This window comes from Bombus vosnesenskii, unplaced genomic scaffold (genome assembly GCF_011952255.1).
Source record: "Bombus vosnesenskii isolate JDL3184/JDL3185 unplaced genomic scaffold, Bvos_JDL3184-5_v1.1 scf7180000015942, whole genome shotgun sequence".
Taxonomy (NCBI): Eukaryota; Metazoa; Arthropoda; class Insecta; order Hymenoptera; family Apidae; genus Bombus; species Bombus vosnesenskii.
In genome coordinates this window covers 1-18,231 of record NW_022884217.1, presented here as the reverse complement: position 1 = coordinate 18,231, position 18,231 = coordinate 1, and the positions used below count along the sequence as shown (strand labels likewise).

Here is an 18,231-nt window from a genome sequence, read left to right as displayed (position 1 = left end):
TCTAACACAGAATGGAACATATTACAAGTATATCCTATCCCGAGTAAAAGAAATGGAGCATTTTTGGCTCCAGTAGTCGAACATCAGATATATTTAACTTCAGGTCTTTCATTTATAAACGCTGATATCGAGTATATCAACAAACTTTGTAAGAATCGAGCCGGAACCACTATATGCAAACAAACACTACCTATCCATGACAGAAATTCAAGAACCGATTGTCGTAGCGAAATAATAAATTTCAAACTACACATTGAACATTGTCAAATAACTGTACTTAAGATTGAAGACATTAGCTTTATACCGCTCAAAACTAGCAACTGTTACATTGCGATACCAGCAAATCCGATAGAAATAGACACAATTTGCCAAACGAAACATACCTTACAAAAACTTGACAAGCCTTCCATCATAAGAGCTAACACTTCTTGCGATATATTGTACAAAGACGAACACATGCGTATAGGCGAAACAAAAAACGAAGTCATATACGAAATCAAAACAAAACCCTAGCGCTCAAAACAAACGATAGTTTCACTCATCTATTAGATAAACTCGAGCGAGCACCGAAAATAATAGATAATTTACAAGGCTATAAAACAACGATCGATAAAATAGGCGACGAGATAGAAACTCTTAATTTCGAACACAGAATTAAAAATATACAGTATTGGGGACTAACCACGCTCCAGATATTAGGGTACATAGCATTAGGCATACTAGGTATATATAGATTAAACAAAATAGGGGTATTCAAATGCATCAGGAAATGTATACCGAACAAATTATGTATCAATTTATTTTGCTGCCGAAATGAAACTGTAATCAACAGCCACAATGCGACAGCTCCACCAGTACCACTCACCCTGGGCTCAACACCCAACATCTATATTCCAACCAACACATACCACTCAGATGAAGAGGAGGAATCAGCTGTAATTTTCAAGCCACGTCAAGTCCGATTCCACAAAAATCTTCTGAAGAAAACTTGAGGGATCAAGTTCAATCTAAGAAGGGGGGAATGTCACAGACGAAATTCGAGCAACCGTATATAACAAACCGAAATTCCGAACGCCTTATCGCGTGTGACCGTCCGGTCAGCACCCGTTCTCAGCCGCCTGAGTGGCATTCGATCACTCCAGCCGTTCTCCGAATTTTACACTAAGTATAAACAAAACCTTCTCCCACTCCAACGAATGGAAGAATATAAATGCTCCCTTCAAAATCATCCAGTCAGCCTAATAAAGAAATTCTTAACTAATCCAAGCATCGAAAGTGTATCATCGCGAACCGAAAAAATTGTATAAATTGAGTAAAAAAATAAAAAGAACTTAATCTCCTTTTCGGAAATTAACAAGTTCCTTATTTTTACCTAAATTTTACACGACACGTGGCTGGTATTTAGTTGGTTCGTCACGGGCCCGACTTTCGTTGGGCAGCCAGCATGGTGGATGGTTAACGGGCCACGTAGTTGTTGTTGCTGCTGTAGCTGGTGCTGGTTCTGGTGCTGTTGCAGCTGCTGCTGACGCTGCAGCTGTACCGCCGCTTCGCACTGTTCGCGCGCTAACACCTTCACGGCATTCGTCTTCTCCTACGAAATAAGAATGATAGGTTAGGTTGTAGTCAGGGGCCATAACAAATTAAAAAAGTTATAATATAAGAATTTACATTTTAGTTGAAATGATTCTAGTTACGAATAAGTATTAAAGATGATTCAAATCTTTTTCGTTACCGATAACCATGGTGAAAACTCTTTTGGATTACTTTCAGCCATTGTCAATCTTATTGTCAATACTACATGCTTGAAGTAGAAGGAGGGGTACAGAAAAAAAGACTTTTTCTCAGCAAATATAATCGTTACTCAATTATTTTGTTCAACAGTTTTACAAATCTCCCAAAAATAAACGAGAATACGAAAATACACTGAATATCGTGTGTATGGTTATTTATAAAATCCCCTTGAAATAGTTGCGATCGCGGATCACATAAACAAACGACCCTGTCATTCTACAGAGTATCTTTTTCGGTGAAATTATGCAAACGTAAATGTAACTTCGGTAGAACTCCTCGAGAACTTGTAAGCTTATATCACTCTGACCCAACCAGTCCCCTCTAAAGTGTATAATTTATAAAAGGGGATTATATTAATACGCGGAGGATGTGGTAGGTGGTAAGTTTTGTATATGAATGTTCGTTGATACAACGAATGGTTAAATGGAGGTTTTCATGAATGTGATAAGGACTAGATCGAATGTTTTAACACTTATAACTAGAATGCGTATTTTTATACAAGTTTGTAGTTGTACGAACATAATCAAAGAAATAAAATTTTAATCGAGATTTGTTTTCTTATATACGTATATTTTAGCGCATTTTATGCATTTTGCGCCATTTGCGTACTTTTCAATTTCGCACGAATAAAATAAAGATCAGCAATATAATTATAACGCTTCTTAAAAATGTGAAAAATCCTGGTTTCCTAAAAGCTTGCAATTGATTTCAGAAAAATTTTTATGAACTCTACCAGATAAATTATGGTAACTCTGAAAACAAAATTTCACGATAAAACGATTTCCGAGTAAAATACACATAAAAGATGATTTAGACGTGTTTGAACGTGTTCGTTTTCTTTTTTAATAGCGATATGTTCTTACCCTCTGCCACACGACGACGTTATGGACCATTGCGCATCCACAAAACACGATGCCAAGGCCTATGAAAACCGACGTAACGATTGCCGGTGTGACACCAATTACCTCTCAGAGAAAAGACATCGACTCCCGACTGTCGGACGCCAACGCCGCGACGCATCTTAGTCCCCATCAGAGATAAGGCCCCAACCCCGACTTTCGGACTCCTTGGAATCCACACCAAACCCCCCAACATCCCCAAGCCAGGGTGTATATAAGCCGAGACTTCATCCAGCCCGGAGAGTTCTCGTTCTAGTTGCTGTTCTTGTACAACACCCCTTTCTCTGTTCAACGTTATTCTACTGTAAGTGCCAAAGTCATAATAAAGTTCGATAAAAGAGAATTAATAGTTGGGCTACGACTCAGCTTTCTTTTCTCTCGCAACCCAAGTATCCATTTTACGTGACACCGGCGTCGAATGAAACTGGATGAATGTATACAATATCATACCCGAAAGCATTGTTAGAGGATCATTATAACACGTATGCCATAACAAGCGGGACAAAGAATCAGCGCAAATACATATTCTCAATACATATAATTCTCGAAGCGTAAACTATATACATATGCTTTTCATTGAAATTTTCAATACTAGTCGCAAATTATTTTTCACTTAATTTATTATTTAAGTCTTTATATATCAATTCTCGACGAATAAATTACTTAAATTATAGAGAATCTATCTTCAGACAATAGAGAATTCAATATTTTTGGTCGTTAAGTAGTTTACAAATTTCTAAAACGATTACGTTCGAAGTTTTGGACAGTATTTGAAGTTTCTAACATGACATTAAAAAAAATAAATAAATTTTATGATATAATTAAAAAAACGTTGTAGTCTATCATAATTTCTATTCCGTCAAATTTATTAAAACGCAGTTTTCTTCTGAACAGAGTCAAAATGTCCGTCTTGAATCGAGTTCAACAGCTTAACGATCGATCGAGCGAATGATAGCTGTGTAAACGAGCATGACACAACGTAAACTTTAGATTAGATCTCGATCCATCCACCAGCCGTATTCATGCATGACATGAATATTCTGTTTCAGCTCTTTATAAATTAATCTGTTAAAACTTCCCTAAAAGACGATCATTTTTATTTTTCTAAGAAAAATAATGACTATTCGGCGGTAAAATTAACTTTATTTCCATTGGATTTCTAAACTGATTTCATACACTCAGAGATAGTTCACAGTATCTTTTAGATTCATGCCTGAATTCAAGAAAAATTAAACGTATAACTTATGTACTAGTATTGTTACGTCGCGTAACACTACCTAGCCGAGGCCACACACCGCTGGCAATATGGCAACCAGATGTCTTCGGATATTCGCAGCGTATCTTCCATGATTTCAAGGACCTTCCATAAATCACATAGATTTCCTAGAAAAGGTCCTTCAAACGAAACAAACATCTGGTCCGGAGGAATTTCTAGAGACTATTGTCTACCACGGCTTAACAAGGGAAAGTCAGTTTTTGTCACGTACGCTGCAACTTTCCTCCCACTAACCACTTTCTCTCGAGGGCGGTTAAGACCCTTCGTTTAACCAATTAAAACGAAGCCTATTCCCTCACTCTCCTAAATAACATCGGCACCAACCAATCCGATGGTCCCGTGCGCTAGACACACTCATCCTTAGCTCTCCTCCGAGACAGCATCGTCTTCCAAGAGTACTGTTTTTGCATCCTTCGAACGGTCAACATCCTTCGAGCGGGTATACACACCCGCAGATCACTCAGTCACTCACTCATCTCGTACATACGCACCAGTGTAACTATCCTCGTTATAAGTTGTGGAATAAACGGTGAAATATAACTTACTACTGTGTCATATTCAAATCAACCACCTCTGTTATCCTAAACGAAACAGGGGAACGACTACTTCGCGGCGTCGATTCACCGAATCGTAGCGAGAAGTTACGCCCCTCGCTGACGCGTTTTCCTCGCGACCGCGTCTCTCCGCGACCGGTCGTAACATTTGGTCCTTCGAGCCGGATTATCAGTGGCCGTGGATAGTTTTGTCACCCATCCGGTCGTAACATTTGGTCCTTCGAGCCGGATCATCAGTGGCCGTGGACAGTTTTGTCCCCATCCGGTCGTAACATTTGGTCCTTCGAGCCGGATTCAACATTTGGTCCTTCGAGCCGGATTATCAGTGGCCGTGGATAGTTTTGTCACCCATCCGGTCGTAACATTTGGTCCTTCGAGCCGGATTCAGTGACAAGTGATAAGTGTGGACACGTAACCGGTCGAATCATTCGATCCTCAAAGCCGCATCACGCGTCAAGTGAAAAGCGCATACCAGTGACACCCACTACGATACAGTGCCACGTGAATCCAACATAACCAGCAGCGGAAGCGTTACCCCCCCAGCGAGGTCAGTAACGACAAGGATCGTCACCCTTGAAGAGGTATTATTCGGTGGTTAAAACGCAACCACGCAACCTCCTGCCGCAACTGGACAATCTTCAACAGAAGTAAGTTATAACCATCCACTCTCAATTATCTAACAAATAATGGCCACCGGAAACGAGCTTACCGCCTTGCGTCGACGCCGGAGTTATTGCATTGGCCACTTTACACGCTTATCGAAAAAACTGGATGAAATCGAACAATCCGGCTGTCCGCGAGAGAACGAGCTAATTCAAATCAAAACTCGTCTGGACACATACGAAACGGAGCTCCGCGCCATTCAAAATGAAATCGTAAGCATCGACGAGGAGGAGTCCGCGCGCGGCTTTGAAATAGCCGACGAGTACGAGAGACTAGAACTCCGATTAACTACTCAACTGAGCAACCTACGACTAACTACGACGTCACAATCGACAAACGACGAATCAGCTGCCGGTCGCGAGTCTGCTTCGCTCAAACTACCGGAGATTCGAATACCCACATTTGATGGTACCCTCGAAAATTGGCAGTCATTTTACGATTCCTTCTCGTCAACGATAGATCAAAACGAACAACTAACACCAGTCCAAAAATTCTATCACCTCCGATCAGCCTTGACTGGGAGGGCCGCGCGAAGTATACAATCGCTAGCCATCACCGAGTCAAACTATGCAATCGCCGTTGACGTACTTAAGGAAAAATTCGACTGCCACCGTCAAATCTGCATGCGCCACTTAGACTTACTTTTCGACTATCCGAAAATAGTTAAGGAGACACCCGAAGCCATAGACGACTTTCTCGAGACGGTCAAGATAAATATCCAAGCGTTAGAGAACCTCGGTGACCCAATCACATCCGACACCGTTCTTCTCAAATTACTCACATGGAAGCTACCCCCAGCCATCATTCGCAAATGGCAACGCACCTTACCCGACAAGAAATTACCGTCATACAAGCACTTAATAGACTTCTTGCAAACAAGGACAAACGGCGATCAAACGAACGCTCCAACACCAATGAGAAAGGGGGATACCCACCAACACACTCGTCACCGACAAAACGTACGGCATGAACGAACACACATTACAGATTGGATGTGGATGTGTCCGACCTGCAAGGGATCTCACGAACTCAGATATTGCAAGGTTTTTAAGGCCAAATCGGCTACAAAACGCCTCGAAGTTGTAAAACGGGCATCGCTCTGTATAAATTGCTTAGGCAAAGGGCATTCACTCACCCAATGCACATCCGGTTTATGTCACATGTGCGGGCAACGCCATCACACATATTTACACCGAGCGCTCACTCAGGTCAGTCCACGGGTTTCAAGCGATCGGGCCTCAAGCGATCGGTATTCAAGCGATCGGTATTCCAGCGGTCGGTCAACGAGCGGTCGGTCGTCTGGAGATCGATCGTCGGGCGGTCGTTCGCCGCACAACCGATTCTCTAATGGACGATCTCCACCTGGATCATCGCAACAGCACTTTACACATCGATCGAGACGCACAACCGAATTTTCGCGGAGATCTACCCAGTCGACTCCAAAAGACCGAAAATCTCATCCTTCACATGAATCTCAAGCATCGTGGAACAAAGGCACCGACCGAAGCTCATCGCCCAAACACCAATCGAAGACGAGGAAGAATTAAATAACAACCTGCGCATTTCTAGCCGCTCCACGCCGATTCAGCTCCCGGCGAGGATACTGCGCGAAAATCATCACAGACAACGGCACCAACTCCGTCAAGGCTAACAGGGAGTTGCTGGAAATTCGGACCCCATGGCAGTCCGACGAACCCAAGAAGAGGGGCACAAGTTTTCTCAACGGCCGGCAGATACAATAGATTCTCAACCCTTCAAATTCGCCATCCCGTATCACCCAATCCGAGTGATCTCCCTATCCTCATTCCCGGTCACTTCCCAATAAGTGACGCACTAACGAATTTACGGGAGCGTGATTTCAGGACAGCCTTACCATGCCGGCATCCAGTTGGCAGAGTATCCACCCGACCAAACACCACTTCAGGAGCTGAGGGAATCATAAGGAACGCTACCGTGCACACGGCAAGTCGCGGTCACGACATCCAACGGTCATTCTCCACCGAGGGTCATCCCTAAGAGAATGCGATTCGAGCGGGTCATCGGGGGGAGTCCAGCCTCCCAATTAACCTCAAACCGCCGCACCGCGCTTGATGAATCTTCACCAAGCCCCACCGACGTCCCCTTCGACGATACTTCCTGGGCCGAGGTGTTTAACGACACTTCCAGAAGCAAGATTCACGACACTTCTTGGGTCGTGAATTTCACCTGGAAATCGCTCGGCATCGACGAGGAAGACGGCGATCTAGACTACAAGGGAGACAACATGCCATCCAGGCAACGGGCCTTCAGCCGCATCGCCAGGTTCACCCTGAGGACGACAGCATCATCCGGACGGCTGTGGTTCACACCGCAAGGAGCACCTTGGATCGAGGTGCCACGCAGCTCGTCCTACCATCAAGCCAAGCTCATCCAGCAGAATACGGGTCATCAACAATCAACATGGAGTTGGGCGGCAGCTCCAATTAACTCTACCTTTACAGAACTTTTGATCGGTACCCTCTCAACGGGGGGAGTATGTTACGTCACGTAACACTACCTAGCCGAGGCCACACACCGCTGGCAATATGGCAACCAGATGTCTTCGGATATTCGCAGCGTATCTTCCATGATTTCAAGGACCTTCCATAAATCACATAGATTTCCTAGAAAAGGTCCTTCAAACGAAACAAACATCTGGTCCGGAGGAATTTCTAGAGACTATTGTCTACCACGGCTTAACAAGGGAAAGTCAGTTTTTGTCACGTACGCTGCAACTTTCCTCCCACTAACCACTTTCTCTCGAGGGCGGTTAAGGCCCTTCGTTTAACCAATTAAAAACGAAGCCTATTCCCTCACTCTCCTAAATAACATCGGCACCAACCAATCCGATGGTCCCGTGCGCTAGACACACTCATCCTTAGCTCTCCTCCGAGACAGCATCGTCTTCCAAGAGTACTGTTTTTGCATCCTTCGAACGGTCAACATCCTTCGAGCGGGTATACACACCCGCAGATCACTCAGTCACTCACTCATCTCGTACATACGCACCAGTGTAACTATCCTCGCTCTAAGTTGTGGAATAAACGGTGAAATATAACTTACTACTGTGTCATATTCAAATCAACCACCTCTGTTATCCTAAACGAAACAGGGGAACGACTACTTCGCGGCGTCGATTCACCGAATCGTAGCGAGAAGTTACGCCTCTCGCTGACGCGTTTTCCTCGCGACCGCGTCTCTCCGCGAACGGTCGTAACAAGTATCTTTCAAAAGGTTAAAGTTGACAGCATTGAAGGAATTGGTTCTTACCAGTTAGAAAGACGGGAATGCTAATGAAAAACCCTCCGACAGCACATATCCGGCTGATGGATGATTTTTGCAGGTACTTGTTACTCCTGAAACAGACAAAATTTGAAGTGAAAGTCAGTTTCACGATTCTATGATAATTGAGCGAAATATAAATGTTAAGGAAATTCGAGGATTTGGGAATACAAATTATTGACTATATTTCCCACACAACAGTTATACATCTATATTACTCTCTGAAGAACGTCTTGCACGCACGCTGGTCGCCAACCGACTATCCTAGATTCTTCTAACATCTGGCAACAGTCTTTTGTCTCCACTAAGTCCTTGACGCCCTCTAACCCTTACACACACACTCTCATGTACAGTGTAAATGTATCACTTCCCTAACAATAAAGGAACCAGTTATTTGTTTAACAGCCAAGAATCTTTCAAAAATTCTACTGTAATTGATACTTCAAATATATTTAGTCAGACAAAGGATAATCATAATCGCAACGTTAATCTTAACTTTAATTCAAGGATCAAACAGTATCATTATACATATAAAAGTAAACATAAAGTCTATCCACATTATTGTTATTATTATTATTATTATTATTATTATTATTATATGTTATTCTATAATTGATTTTTATTTCTTTATTATCAATATTATTCTATTTTCTATAATGATTCAATTATAGATCTTATTTTTTGTCAATCATATTTCACTGAAAAGATCACTTTGAAAATAATCTAATAGTAAAAAATGAAAAATAATCTTTTTCTACCTTGTCTTCATTTTTTACAAACTTTGTCCACCGCCGTAAACCTATTAAATGCAGGAAACGACAAAGCAAAGCTGCTTCACATAATTCCCCGCTCACGCAGTGTCAATCAGCTCACGACCGCAAACGATACTGCTAATTTCCAGCGACCACGAACGATTTCATCGTAATTGCCGGTGTGAAATTTACCAATACGTGCTCGAATTGGTCAATAATGGATAGAGCGCTCTTGCACACACTAATCTACCAACAAATAATATTGACTCAATTGAACAACAGCGCCTAGATTAACGGACAAACCGCATGTTCCAAACAGATTTACAATCACGGCAGAAAATACATGCCGTTATGATGTTTCCTGGTCAAGACTAATTTCCAGGCGTTAAGAACATTGTGACCGGAATCTAGGAAGAACTAGCACTTCCTGGAATAATACTATTGTGTCCTCGATGAATGTGAGTTGTTTTTGTCTTTGGTCGTACGACGTCCGGGATGAGAATTCGGGGAACGGTTTTGCGCTGCTGTAATACTCGCACAACCATCCATCCATGGGACTGCATCTTTTTAGGAGGACCAGTGGTTAATCTTTTCCCACTCATTTTCATCTCTAATTTCTCATGAGGCTAAGATTCCTGCATCTTTTATCATAATAATTTATTAATACTATTAATAAATTGAGACAATTTTACACGTCGTATTTTGCGTTATAAGATGACTTGTAATTTGTAAAATTTACCTGTAAAATTCCTTTGTTTGTTTTACCGAAGCAATAGTTGGCATTTCTATACGACAATAAGAATTTGTTAATACTAATAATTTGTAAGGTTATCATGTTATCATTCTTCTAATGGATAGTATATTATTGAAACTTTTTTAATATTGAAACGCGATATTTTTTTGGAGAAGAAGTGCATAGTAGTAAAGAGTTGAATTCTACGGACGTAAAAAGTGGACATAACATTTTCTGTACATGGAGTCGCCTGGCCTAAACATTTTATGATTTCCGGGCAAAATACAGACGAATCCAGCGCTGATTTTAAAGTAGCTTTATCCAAATAAGCCACAATAAGAAATTCCCACGAAACAGTTGCGTTCATCCCCTTTCGAGGTCGCCGACCTCTTTGAATGCGTTTCAAGAGCGTCGTACCAATGAAACTTCGAGTTCTAAACTAATTTCTCAGCCTTTTGCGTTAAATTTAACCTTCCGCGTTAGTGTATTTCGGACGAGCTCCTATTTTACGCTTTCGTCGACTTCACCAACGTAACACGCAGCATCCGCAAGTAAAACTGTCTCTTAAATTTGATGTGACACCAATACACGACGAGAAGAATCACAATGCCATTTTTATTCCACTTCGTTAATTTTTCGTCGTAAGGTTTAGCTGTAAATAGGATTAAAAAAATTTAGATTAACGAGGAATTTAAAATTGATCTGTTAAATCAACAATTCCCATTAGTTGTCAATAGATTTTATAAGCCTCAGATTACTGAGAAATTATACACATTGCAAAATATTTACCATTGGTTACCCACGCTACACGTAAATTTGATCAATCTACCAATGCACTAACACTGCAATAAATTTCTATTGCAACATTCCACGCTCCTTTGCCGCACCTTAAACTCCTCGCTAGATTTATTCCACCTTAAAGTGTCACATAACTCCTACGACACCGATATCAAATCTTAAACTCCACCAAATTCCAGAGAAACTTGATTTCGTCGAAAGTAAGAGATTAAACTTAAAAAGCAATTTATTTCATCTTTAAACTATCCCAAACTTCTTAAATATAATATATATATATATATATAAAATATTATACTCTTATTGTGTGCATTATATATTTCAAGAACTTTGCAATAAAAAATAAAACTTATTACATTTAAGATATGGTTATATTGCACAGGCTCGAATATGATAAAGAGGTTAAATAAATGTCTCGAATCTCCGCAACAACACTCACACTACGAACTCGACCATTCCCTGCCAAAATCACAGGCATGCAGAGTCAATCACTGCTCGAGCTAGTTGAATAGGGAAGAAGGTCGAGAGCTGGAGTTAAGGAGCATAGTTGGTAAAGAATCGCGTGCCGCCGCGCCATTAAGATCAAGCCCACGATCTCAACAATAAATATTAGACGGTTCTCTGACCTGCATTTCGCGTGCGACTCGGGACGATTCAAAAACGCGTAAATTTCCCATGAGTCGAATCAAACGTTCGCGATTTATCGCATTTAGGTTATATCGATATTGTCCACGAGTGGAGGCATTCAAACACAGATTGCTTTGTGTCACTCTATCGTAACTGCCCGTAATACATGATAATTTAATTTCGAATTCTTTCGAATATATGCACGTAACGAAAAATTTGTATTGGTTAGTCAATTGCAGACCAACCAGTTGTTAGCCAGTGAAAATAATGTAGATAATAATAGTGAAGAATTAGCTCGAGAAGAGTAAACAAACAAGGCGCCTTAATAAAAGGCACAATGTGGGTCCGCAAAGTGATGGGATTTCGGCGCATGCGCATTGTTTCGCATCAATTTACAATTAGACATGCACGAAAGCTTCATTTCTGCCGCATACATACTTGGATTCGCGTGCATGAAATTCACAAAGTAGGTTATTGCTTGAAAAACAGCTTTAATCGAGCGAAGCTTTTAACCAGACTGAAATCAAGTCTTGGTTTCTTTAGAAATTCAGATGGAATAAGAGAAACCTATTTTATCTGTGGATAAAGGTTAGGCTGCATCGGTTGGCTTATATGACTTTCCGGTGACTTTGAAGGGTAATACGGCGCCGGCGGTCGAGAAGGTAACTTCTCTATTGAACGAGATCTCATTGATCTCGTCTAAGCAGGAAGAGTCTGTCGGCCCTTTGATTTTATACGAGTCTTTCCATTCACGATCGTGCGAGCTGGCTACAGTCGACGACACGGACCCCCGACAAAACTGTCTGAGCCTATTCAAGGCGACGTCAAATAGTTTCACTCGGAGAGATGAATGGAGATAAGAATCACCGGAGCGTCTCTGCGCTTCGATGACAATGATATTTGGTAAATCCTCTTCTTGTTTCTCGTTTTGAAAGAAGGTTGTAAAGAAGAGTGCTACTAGATCGTCTAGGGAAATCACACGGTATATATTGCGTAATGCTATTGATTTATCAAAAATAACAAGAGGTTAAGGAGCTTTGGGAAGGTTGATTCAATTTTTTATAACCTGACATCTCTTTGAACAAATGTCTTAAGAAACGCTTGAATAAAATGTTAAAAAAAATAATAATCTTTTAATGAAATAATCATCTAAAATGAAATCTTTTCCTGTATTTTTGACAATAAGATTTAAAATATCCTTTTCCAATAAGAGTTACTATATCCTACGCCATAATAAGAATCAATTTGCTATGAACTGGTATCTCGGAAATTGTAAGAATTCAGAAAATATAAGGAGGCCGGAAGAGGTAAATGAAATCCACAGAAACATTGACCCAACCTCAGCCCAGTTAGCCAACAAACTAAAATATCTCGCTGCCTTTTCTATATTTACGACCAGAACGTGGTCATTAATTGAGTCTAGCGACTGCACCGTAGACGAGTCACTGACCGATGTTGCTTTAATGGATATGCGGAAAATCACGTGTTCCAGGTTCCAGGGATGTAGTTGTTTTCATTTCCGGAGAATACGGTCGACTCGCGTGTGTATACCAATCTATCTGAGGATAGGTGTTCGTTAGAATTACTAACTATATTACTTTCAACCTTGTGATTAAAATTTTTAAACGTCACTTAATAGCAATTCAGTCGAGTAAGTACAAACTTTCAAATGTCCTAATTTTCAAATCTTTATATTTTTTAATCTCAAAGATATTTTATTATTTGCCGTAGATCAAGCTTCGTGTTACCGGTACTGTAACATTACAATCCTACGAGAAGCAGAAAATAGTGAAAAAATCCGACCTAATAGATAGTAGTCAATATTCCTTTGACGCGTCTTATGCGAACCGCAGTTAGAGGAAATGCAAATAAGCTCTTGCGAAACGGTTTGCCGCACGACAAGCCTACGAACAACGCCCAATGCAAGTTCGGTGGGAGTTACAGGAAGAGGGACGTCTAAAATCAACTAGGAATCCCTATTCAATCGTCTAATTTTCGATTCCGGCATTGAACTTCCCGAAGAAAATTAAATACAATTCCGACTCGAGATTTAATTTCAGTCTCGTAGCTAATGCAATCTAATCGCGTTTGCAAGGCTACGCTTCCGGTCAGAAGCCACGCGCTTCGATCGCGTACTTTCCGCATCGGAAGCGTACGCTTCGGTACTAACCGCGTCGATTTTCAAAGGAATCATTGGACACCGGAAGAAGAAGAAGGAGTAAGAATAAAAGCACGTAAACCGGCAGGAAGTCAATCGAGACAAAATCGATATCGTTGAAAGTCGAAAAAAGACCCGAATTTAGGCTACAGTACATATTCGAATTGAATATATTCAAGGTTTAGATTTTCTTCTCCTGAAAATTATAAACATAAATGAGTCGACAAGCGATCTTGAAAAGCGTCTGTTCCACCTAGATTATGTAAATTGCGTGAATTACCGTTAGCCATAATTCATAATTTATCGAAAAAGCGCGCTTCTTCTCAACCACGCTTTCCCCTACCAGCATCGACATTATCGGCAGATCGATAAGTATCAAAATACCACAAAGATATTAATCTCATCTTTCTTCTAACCGCGAAAAAATGCCGCGCAAATGATAAAACAACAGATCAGCCAGAAACATCGAATTCTCTACGCTTCCGACTGCAAGAAGAAAAACAAAGTTATTTGTGTATGATGGAAACGTCTCTGGACGATGCTCTTGTCACAGACGAAATTCGAGCAGCTGTATATAACAAACCGAAATTCCGAACGCCTTATCGCGTGTGACCGTCCGGTCAGCATCCGTTCTCAGCCGCCTGAGTGGCATTCGATCACTCCAGCCGTTCTCCGAATTTTACACTAAGTATAAACAAAACCTTCTCCCACTCCAACGAATGGAAGAATATAAATTCTCCCTTCAAAGTCATCCAGTCAGTCTAATAAAAAAATTCTTAACTAATCCAAGTATCGAAAGTGTATCATCGCGAAACGAAAAAATTGTATAAATTGAGTAAAAAATAAAAAGAACTTTATCTCATTGTCGGAAATTAACAAGTTCCTTACTTTTTACCTTAATTTTGCACGACACTCTTAAGCGGTCGAGTGCGCGCGAGAATAGCATCGCGGATCGGCATTTCCACGGTGAGGATTGTAAAATGGTTACGCAGATGATGGATCATACGCATGGACCGTAGAGACTATCGTGAATGATGGATCAGACACACATACGCGTTCTTCGCTCTTCCGATATTCTTCGTAACAACTGCTGCGATCTCGTCATTGGAAACGATCTCGGGAAATTCAATCGAATATCGAGGAAATTTATAGAGAGCTACAGCTGTGTTCGAGTATTATTCTAGAGAAAAGTGGTTAACTCTATGAGACTAACGATACAATACGTCTCAAGATAACTTTTAGGAAAATGATTGTACCTTTAAAATTCTTTCGACACTTTTCGGTATATTCTTGTCATTGATTCTGAAAGTATTTGATTAATTTGCTGGTTAATAGGAAGTTGGTTAAAACCGAAGTTAGTTAAAGAAATAAGTAAACACGAAACCCGTGGATACTCTAGACATATGATTCTACCTGCACGCGACAAAAATATTCATGATCTGAACAAGGAAAGAAGTATTGTTAGATTCGCGTCATGCTGCAAATGAAAGATTTACAGCTCCAACCCAATTATCTGTTACATTACATTCTCGGGCACGTGTAGGCTGAACGTCATGATATATGAACACAAGTATAGAAAGAACAACATGGATATTTCGCGCGAAGAAAACGAAGCTTCACATATACAGTGTATAACCACTCGACAGTATTTGCTCACGAAAAATACGAGTTGTTAAAGTCTAACAAAAATTACGTATACAGTGGCAAAGAAGAAAACTGTTATGCCGTTTACTCTTATTTCTAATTGACAGAAAGTTGTCAACGAACAAAGAGCGCTTTTTCTTATTCTCTGTACCTTCGCGATGCAATCACAGAAATTCTCCAAAATGCTTCGTGTCGACTAAACAAAGAAAAAAAAATGGCAGCTGCTAAGAGCAAACTACCTCCGGAATTTTCTTCGTTTCTAAGTGAACCAGGAAGAAAGAAGGGAAGGGTTAATGACGCCGAAACTGAAGGGTGGCCACGGATCGTTTGAAAGGGGCCACGACAACCGTTACGATTCAGTCGCACCTGTTCCTCTTCCTAGGTTACCACGCCGAACCATTGCGCGCTTTTACGAGCGTTCCCGCGATAGTTTCCTGGCACTTGCTCGTCCTTTCAACGAAGGGTCGATCGGTTAATTTAAACTCTCGAAGGCTTTGTCCAGTCGGTAACATCGATAAGCTTAAGTCGAAATACGGATTTCTCGTAAATTCAGAATTTTATTGCCACCAGGATGTATATGGAGGCGACAGATGAAGAACACGATGTAAATTAGATTTCTTGCTTTTATAGAGAAGCAATTTTTAAATTGAACACCAGTCGTCGATCGGTTCTGTAGATCGTTTTTAATAACAAAATAAATTTGGTTAGTCCATAAAGGTTTGTTCGTGGGAATCTTCCCATAGATCATCCGTAACGTAAATACCGCTATAACCGGCTGCAGATACATTTTCCTTGAACATGTGGCGGCACTTGACAGTAAACTTCCCAACAGTTTACGTCGCTTGACGCACGACAAAAAGACCCTATACCTGCGGACAAGATGATTGCCAGATGTCGATACATTCGTACCAAATATTTCCAGCTAGCCTAAGGACTGCTATAAATCTTAGGATTTATTTTAGCTAAGGTCCTCCAAAGAGACAAACAGTCTTTGTTTATCAGTCTCGAAGTCGACCACCTACCACGGGGACACACGAGAAATCTGCTATCTCTCACATACGACGCTGCCCGCTAGCAACACCCCCTCAAGGGCAGCTAGCATCCTTTTCCAACGACCAACACGAATTAGCCAATAAACATTAACGTACATTTCCCTCACTTTCCGAACCAAAGCTTTTCTCAACGAATCCGATGCCTTCGCATCCTTAGACACATCCCAACGAGTCTTCCTCCGCAGCAGCATCGCGACAAAAATGTCTGTCTATTACCGCGAGTTACCGCAGTATATCACGATCGTTATACTTACACGGTTCGAGCCGAATAATTATCTAAGCTCTCGACATCTCGTGCAATCATTGTCCGCACTCGCAGTGTATCTCGAATCGTAGCTATCCAAGCTCTATCTAATAACCGCGCATTCGCGAACCGAATACAATCGCGAATCCTGCATCAAGTATACTCATTGACATTAGAGTGAATAAACATTTATCGTTCAAGAAATCTGAGTTTTCCTTCCAACCCTATCACGACATACCACCTCAAATTGGAGACCCCGACGTGATTATCCCCGAGTGCTCGTGAAACGTAACACAATGAATCTAAATCAGTTCGAAATGACCAATAACGCCCACTCCGCACGTACGAAGGCCGGCGGGGACAACGCAGACTCGATTAGCGCCCTTCTCCGCGTGCCACCGTTCTGGTCTGACGACATCGACTTGTGGTTCAAGATGCTGGAAGTGCAGTTCGAAACTGCCCGGATCACTAGTGACCAAGAAAAATACCAGGTCGTCATCGCGAATCTCGACAAGTCGCACGCGAGATTAATTCGAGACGTATTCGACGCCGCACCGGCGACAGAGCGTTACGAGTACGTCAAAAAGGAGCTCATCGAGCGATTGGGAGAGTCGTACGCCAAGAGACTCCGACAGGTAATCGAGAACGAGCAAATGGGGGACAGGAAGCCCTCTCAGTTTTACCGTGATCTCAAAAGCCTAGCCACCAATTCGTTAGCAGACGATGTCATTTTCACCGCCTGGGAAGGTCGACTTCCACAGCGCATACGGAGCATCCTAGCCTCTGTACAGAACAACGATCCGGACTCCCGCATACAATTTGCCGATAACATTTACGAAGCCACCCTGGAATCAGGGCAGATCGTCGCGGCCAGCGCAGGCCGACTACCTGCGATAACCCTCCCACCTGGCCAGAATAGCGGAATAGGCCACGCCATGGCAGCCTTCGCCAACTTGGTCACCGAGCGGGTAGCGTGAATGGACGCCCATATGAGCGAGATGCGAGCGCTAGTAGCCGAGCAAAGAAGCAATGAACACCGTAGGGCACGAGTACAATCACGCTCGCGTACACGATCCCGCCGCCGTTCGCGCCCTCGCGATACGCTGCGGCAAGACGGGCTGTGTTACTATCACACACAGTTCCGAGAAAGCGCGAGAAAGTGCACACCCCCTTGCTCATGGAACTCGGAAAACCGGACCAGCCGTCCGTAAAAGCGGCAAACGACGACGGTTTGGCATCTCGCCGCATATTCGTAACGGACAAGAACTCGCGGATCTCCTACCTCATCGACACTGGCGCAGATGTTTGCGTATACCCGCGCAACAAGCTACACGGACACGTGAACAGAAGCGAGTACGAGCTGTTCGCGGCCAACCTGTCCCTACGCAGAGCATTTAAGTGGTATTTTACCGTAGCCGACCTCAAAACACCCATCATTGGTATGGATTTTCTAAGCCACTACGGGTTGCTCGTGGACCCGCGAAACAAAAGGCTTATCGATACGATAACACAGACGTCATCAAGGGGATACACCGCCACAACAGACGAAGCGGCCGACAAGACCGTCATCGGCGAATCACCATACCACCAACTCCTGGCAGAATTCCCGGACCTCACCCGCCCACGGATCTTCGGAAAAGAGAGAATTCGACACGGTATGCTACACCACATCGAAACTACACCTGGTCCACCAGTCTACAGCAAACCGCGTCGGCTTGCACCTGATCGACTTAAAGAGGTAAA

At 42.2% G+C, this 18,231-nt stretch overlaps 1 protein-coding gene and 2 long non-coding RNA genes across 3 annotated transcripts; 1 reads left to right on the top strand and 2 right to left on the bottom strand.

The window, feature by feature from the left end:
* Positions 1-3,827: 3,827 nt before the first annotated feature.
* Positions 3,828-9,263, bottom strand: LOC117241459. The gene is made up of 3 exons (XR_004495000.1): positions 9,242-9,263; positions 8,472-8,557; positions 3,828-3,903 (listed from the first exon to the last, which is right to left on the bottom strand). It is a non-coding gene; the product is annotated as an uncharacterized LOC117241459 (long non-coding RNA).
* Positions 9,264-10,586: 1,323 nt separating this feature from the next.
* Positions 10,587-11,012, bottom strand: LOC117241458. The gene is made up of 2 exons (XR_004494999.1): positions 10,758-11,012; positions 10,587-10,620 (listed from the first exon to the last, which is right to left on the bottom strand). It is a non-coding gene; the product is annotated as an uncharacterized LOC117241458 (long non-coding RNA).
* A 5,772-nt stretch (positions 11,013-16,784) lies between these two features.
* On the top strand, positions 16,785-17,465 carry LOC117241460. Its single transcript, XM_033507386.1, has one exon. It carries the CDS (start codon positions 16,785-16,787, stop codon positions 17,463-17,465), a length of 681 nt encoding a protein of 226 aa, XP_033363277.1.
* Positions 17,466-18,231: the final 766 nt, after the last annotated feature.

Coding starts and splice junctions, on each gene's coding strand:
- LOC117241460 (XM_033507386.1), top strand. CDS start 16,785: ATGAATCTAAATCAGTTCGAAATGACCAATAACGCCCACTCCGCACGT.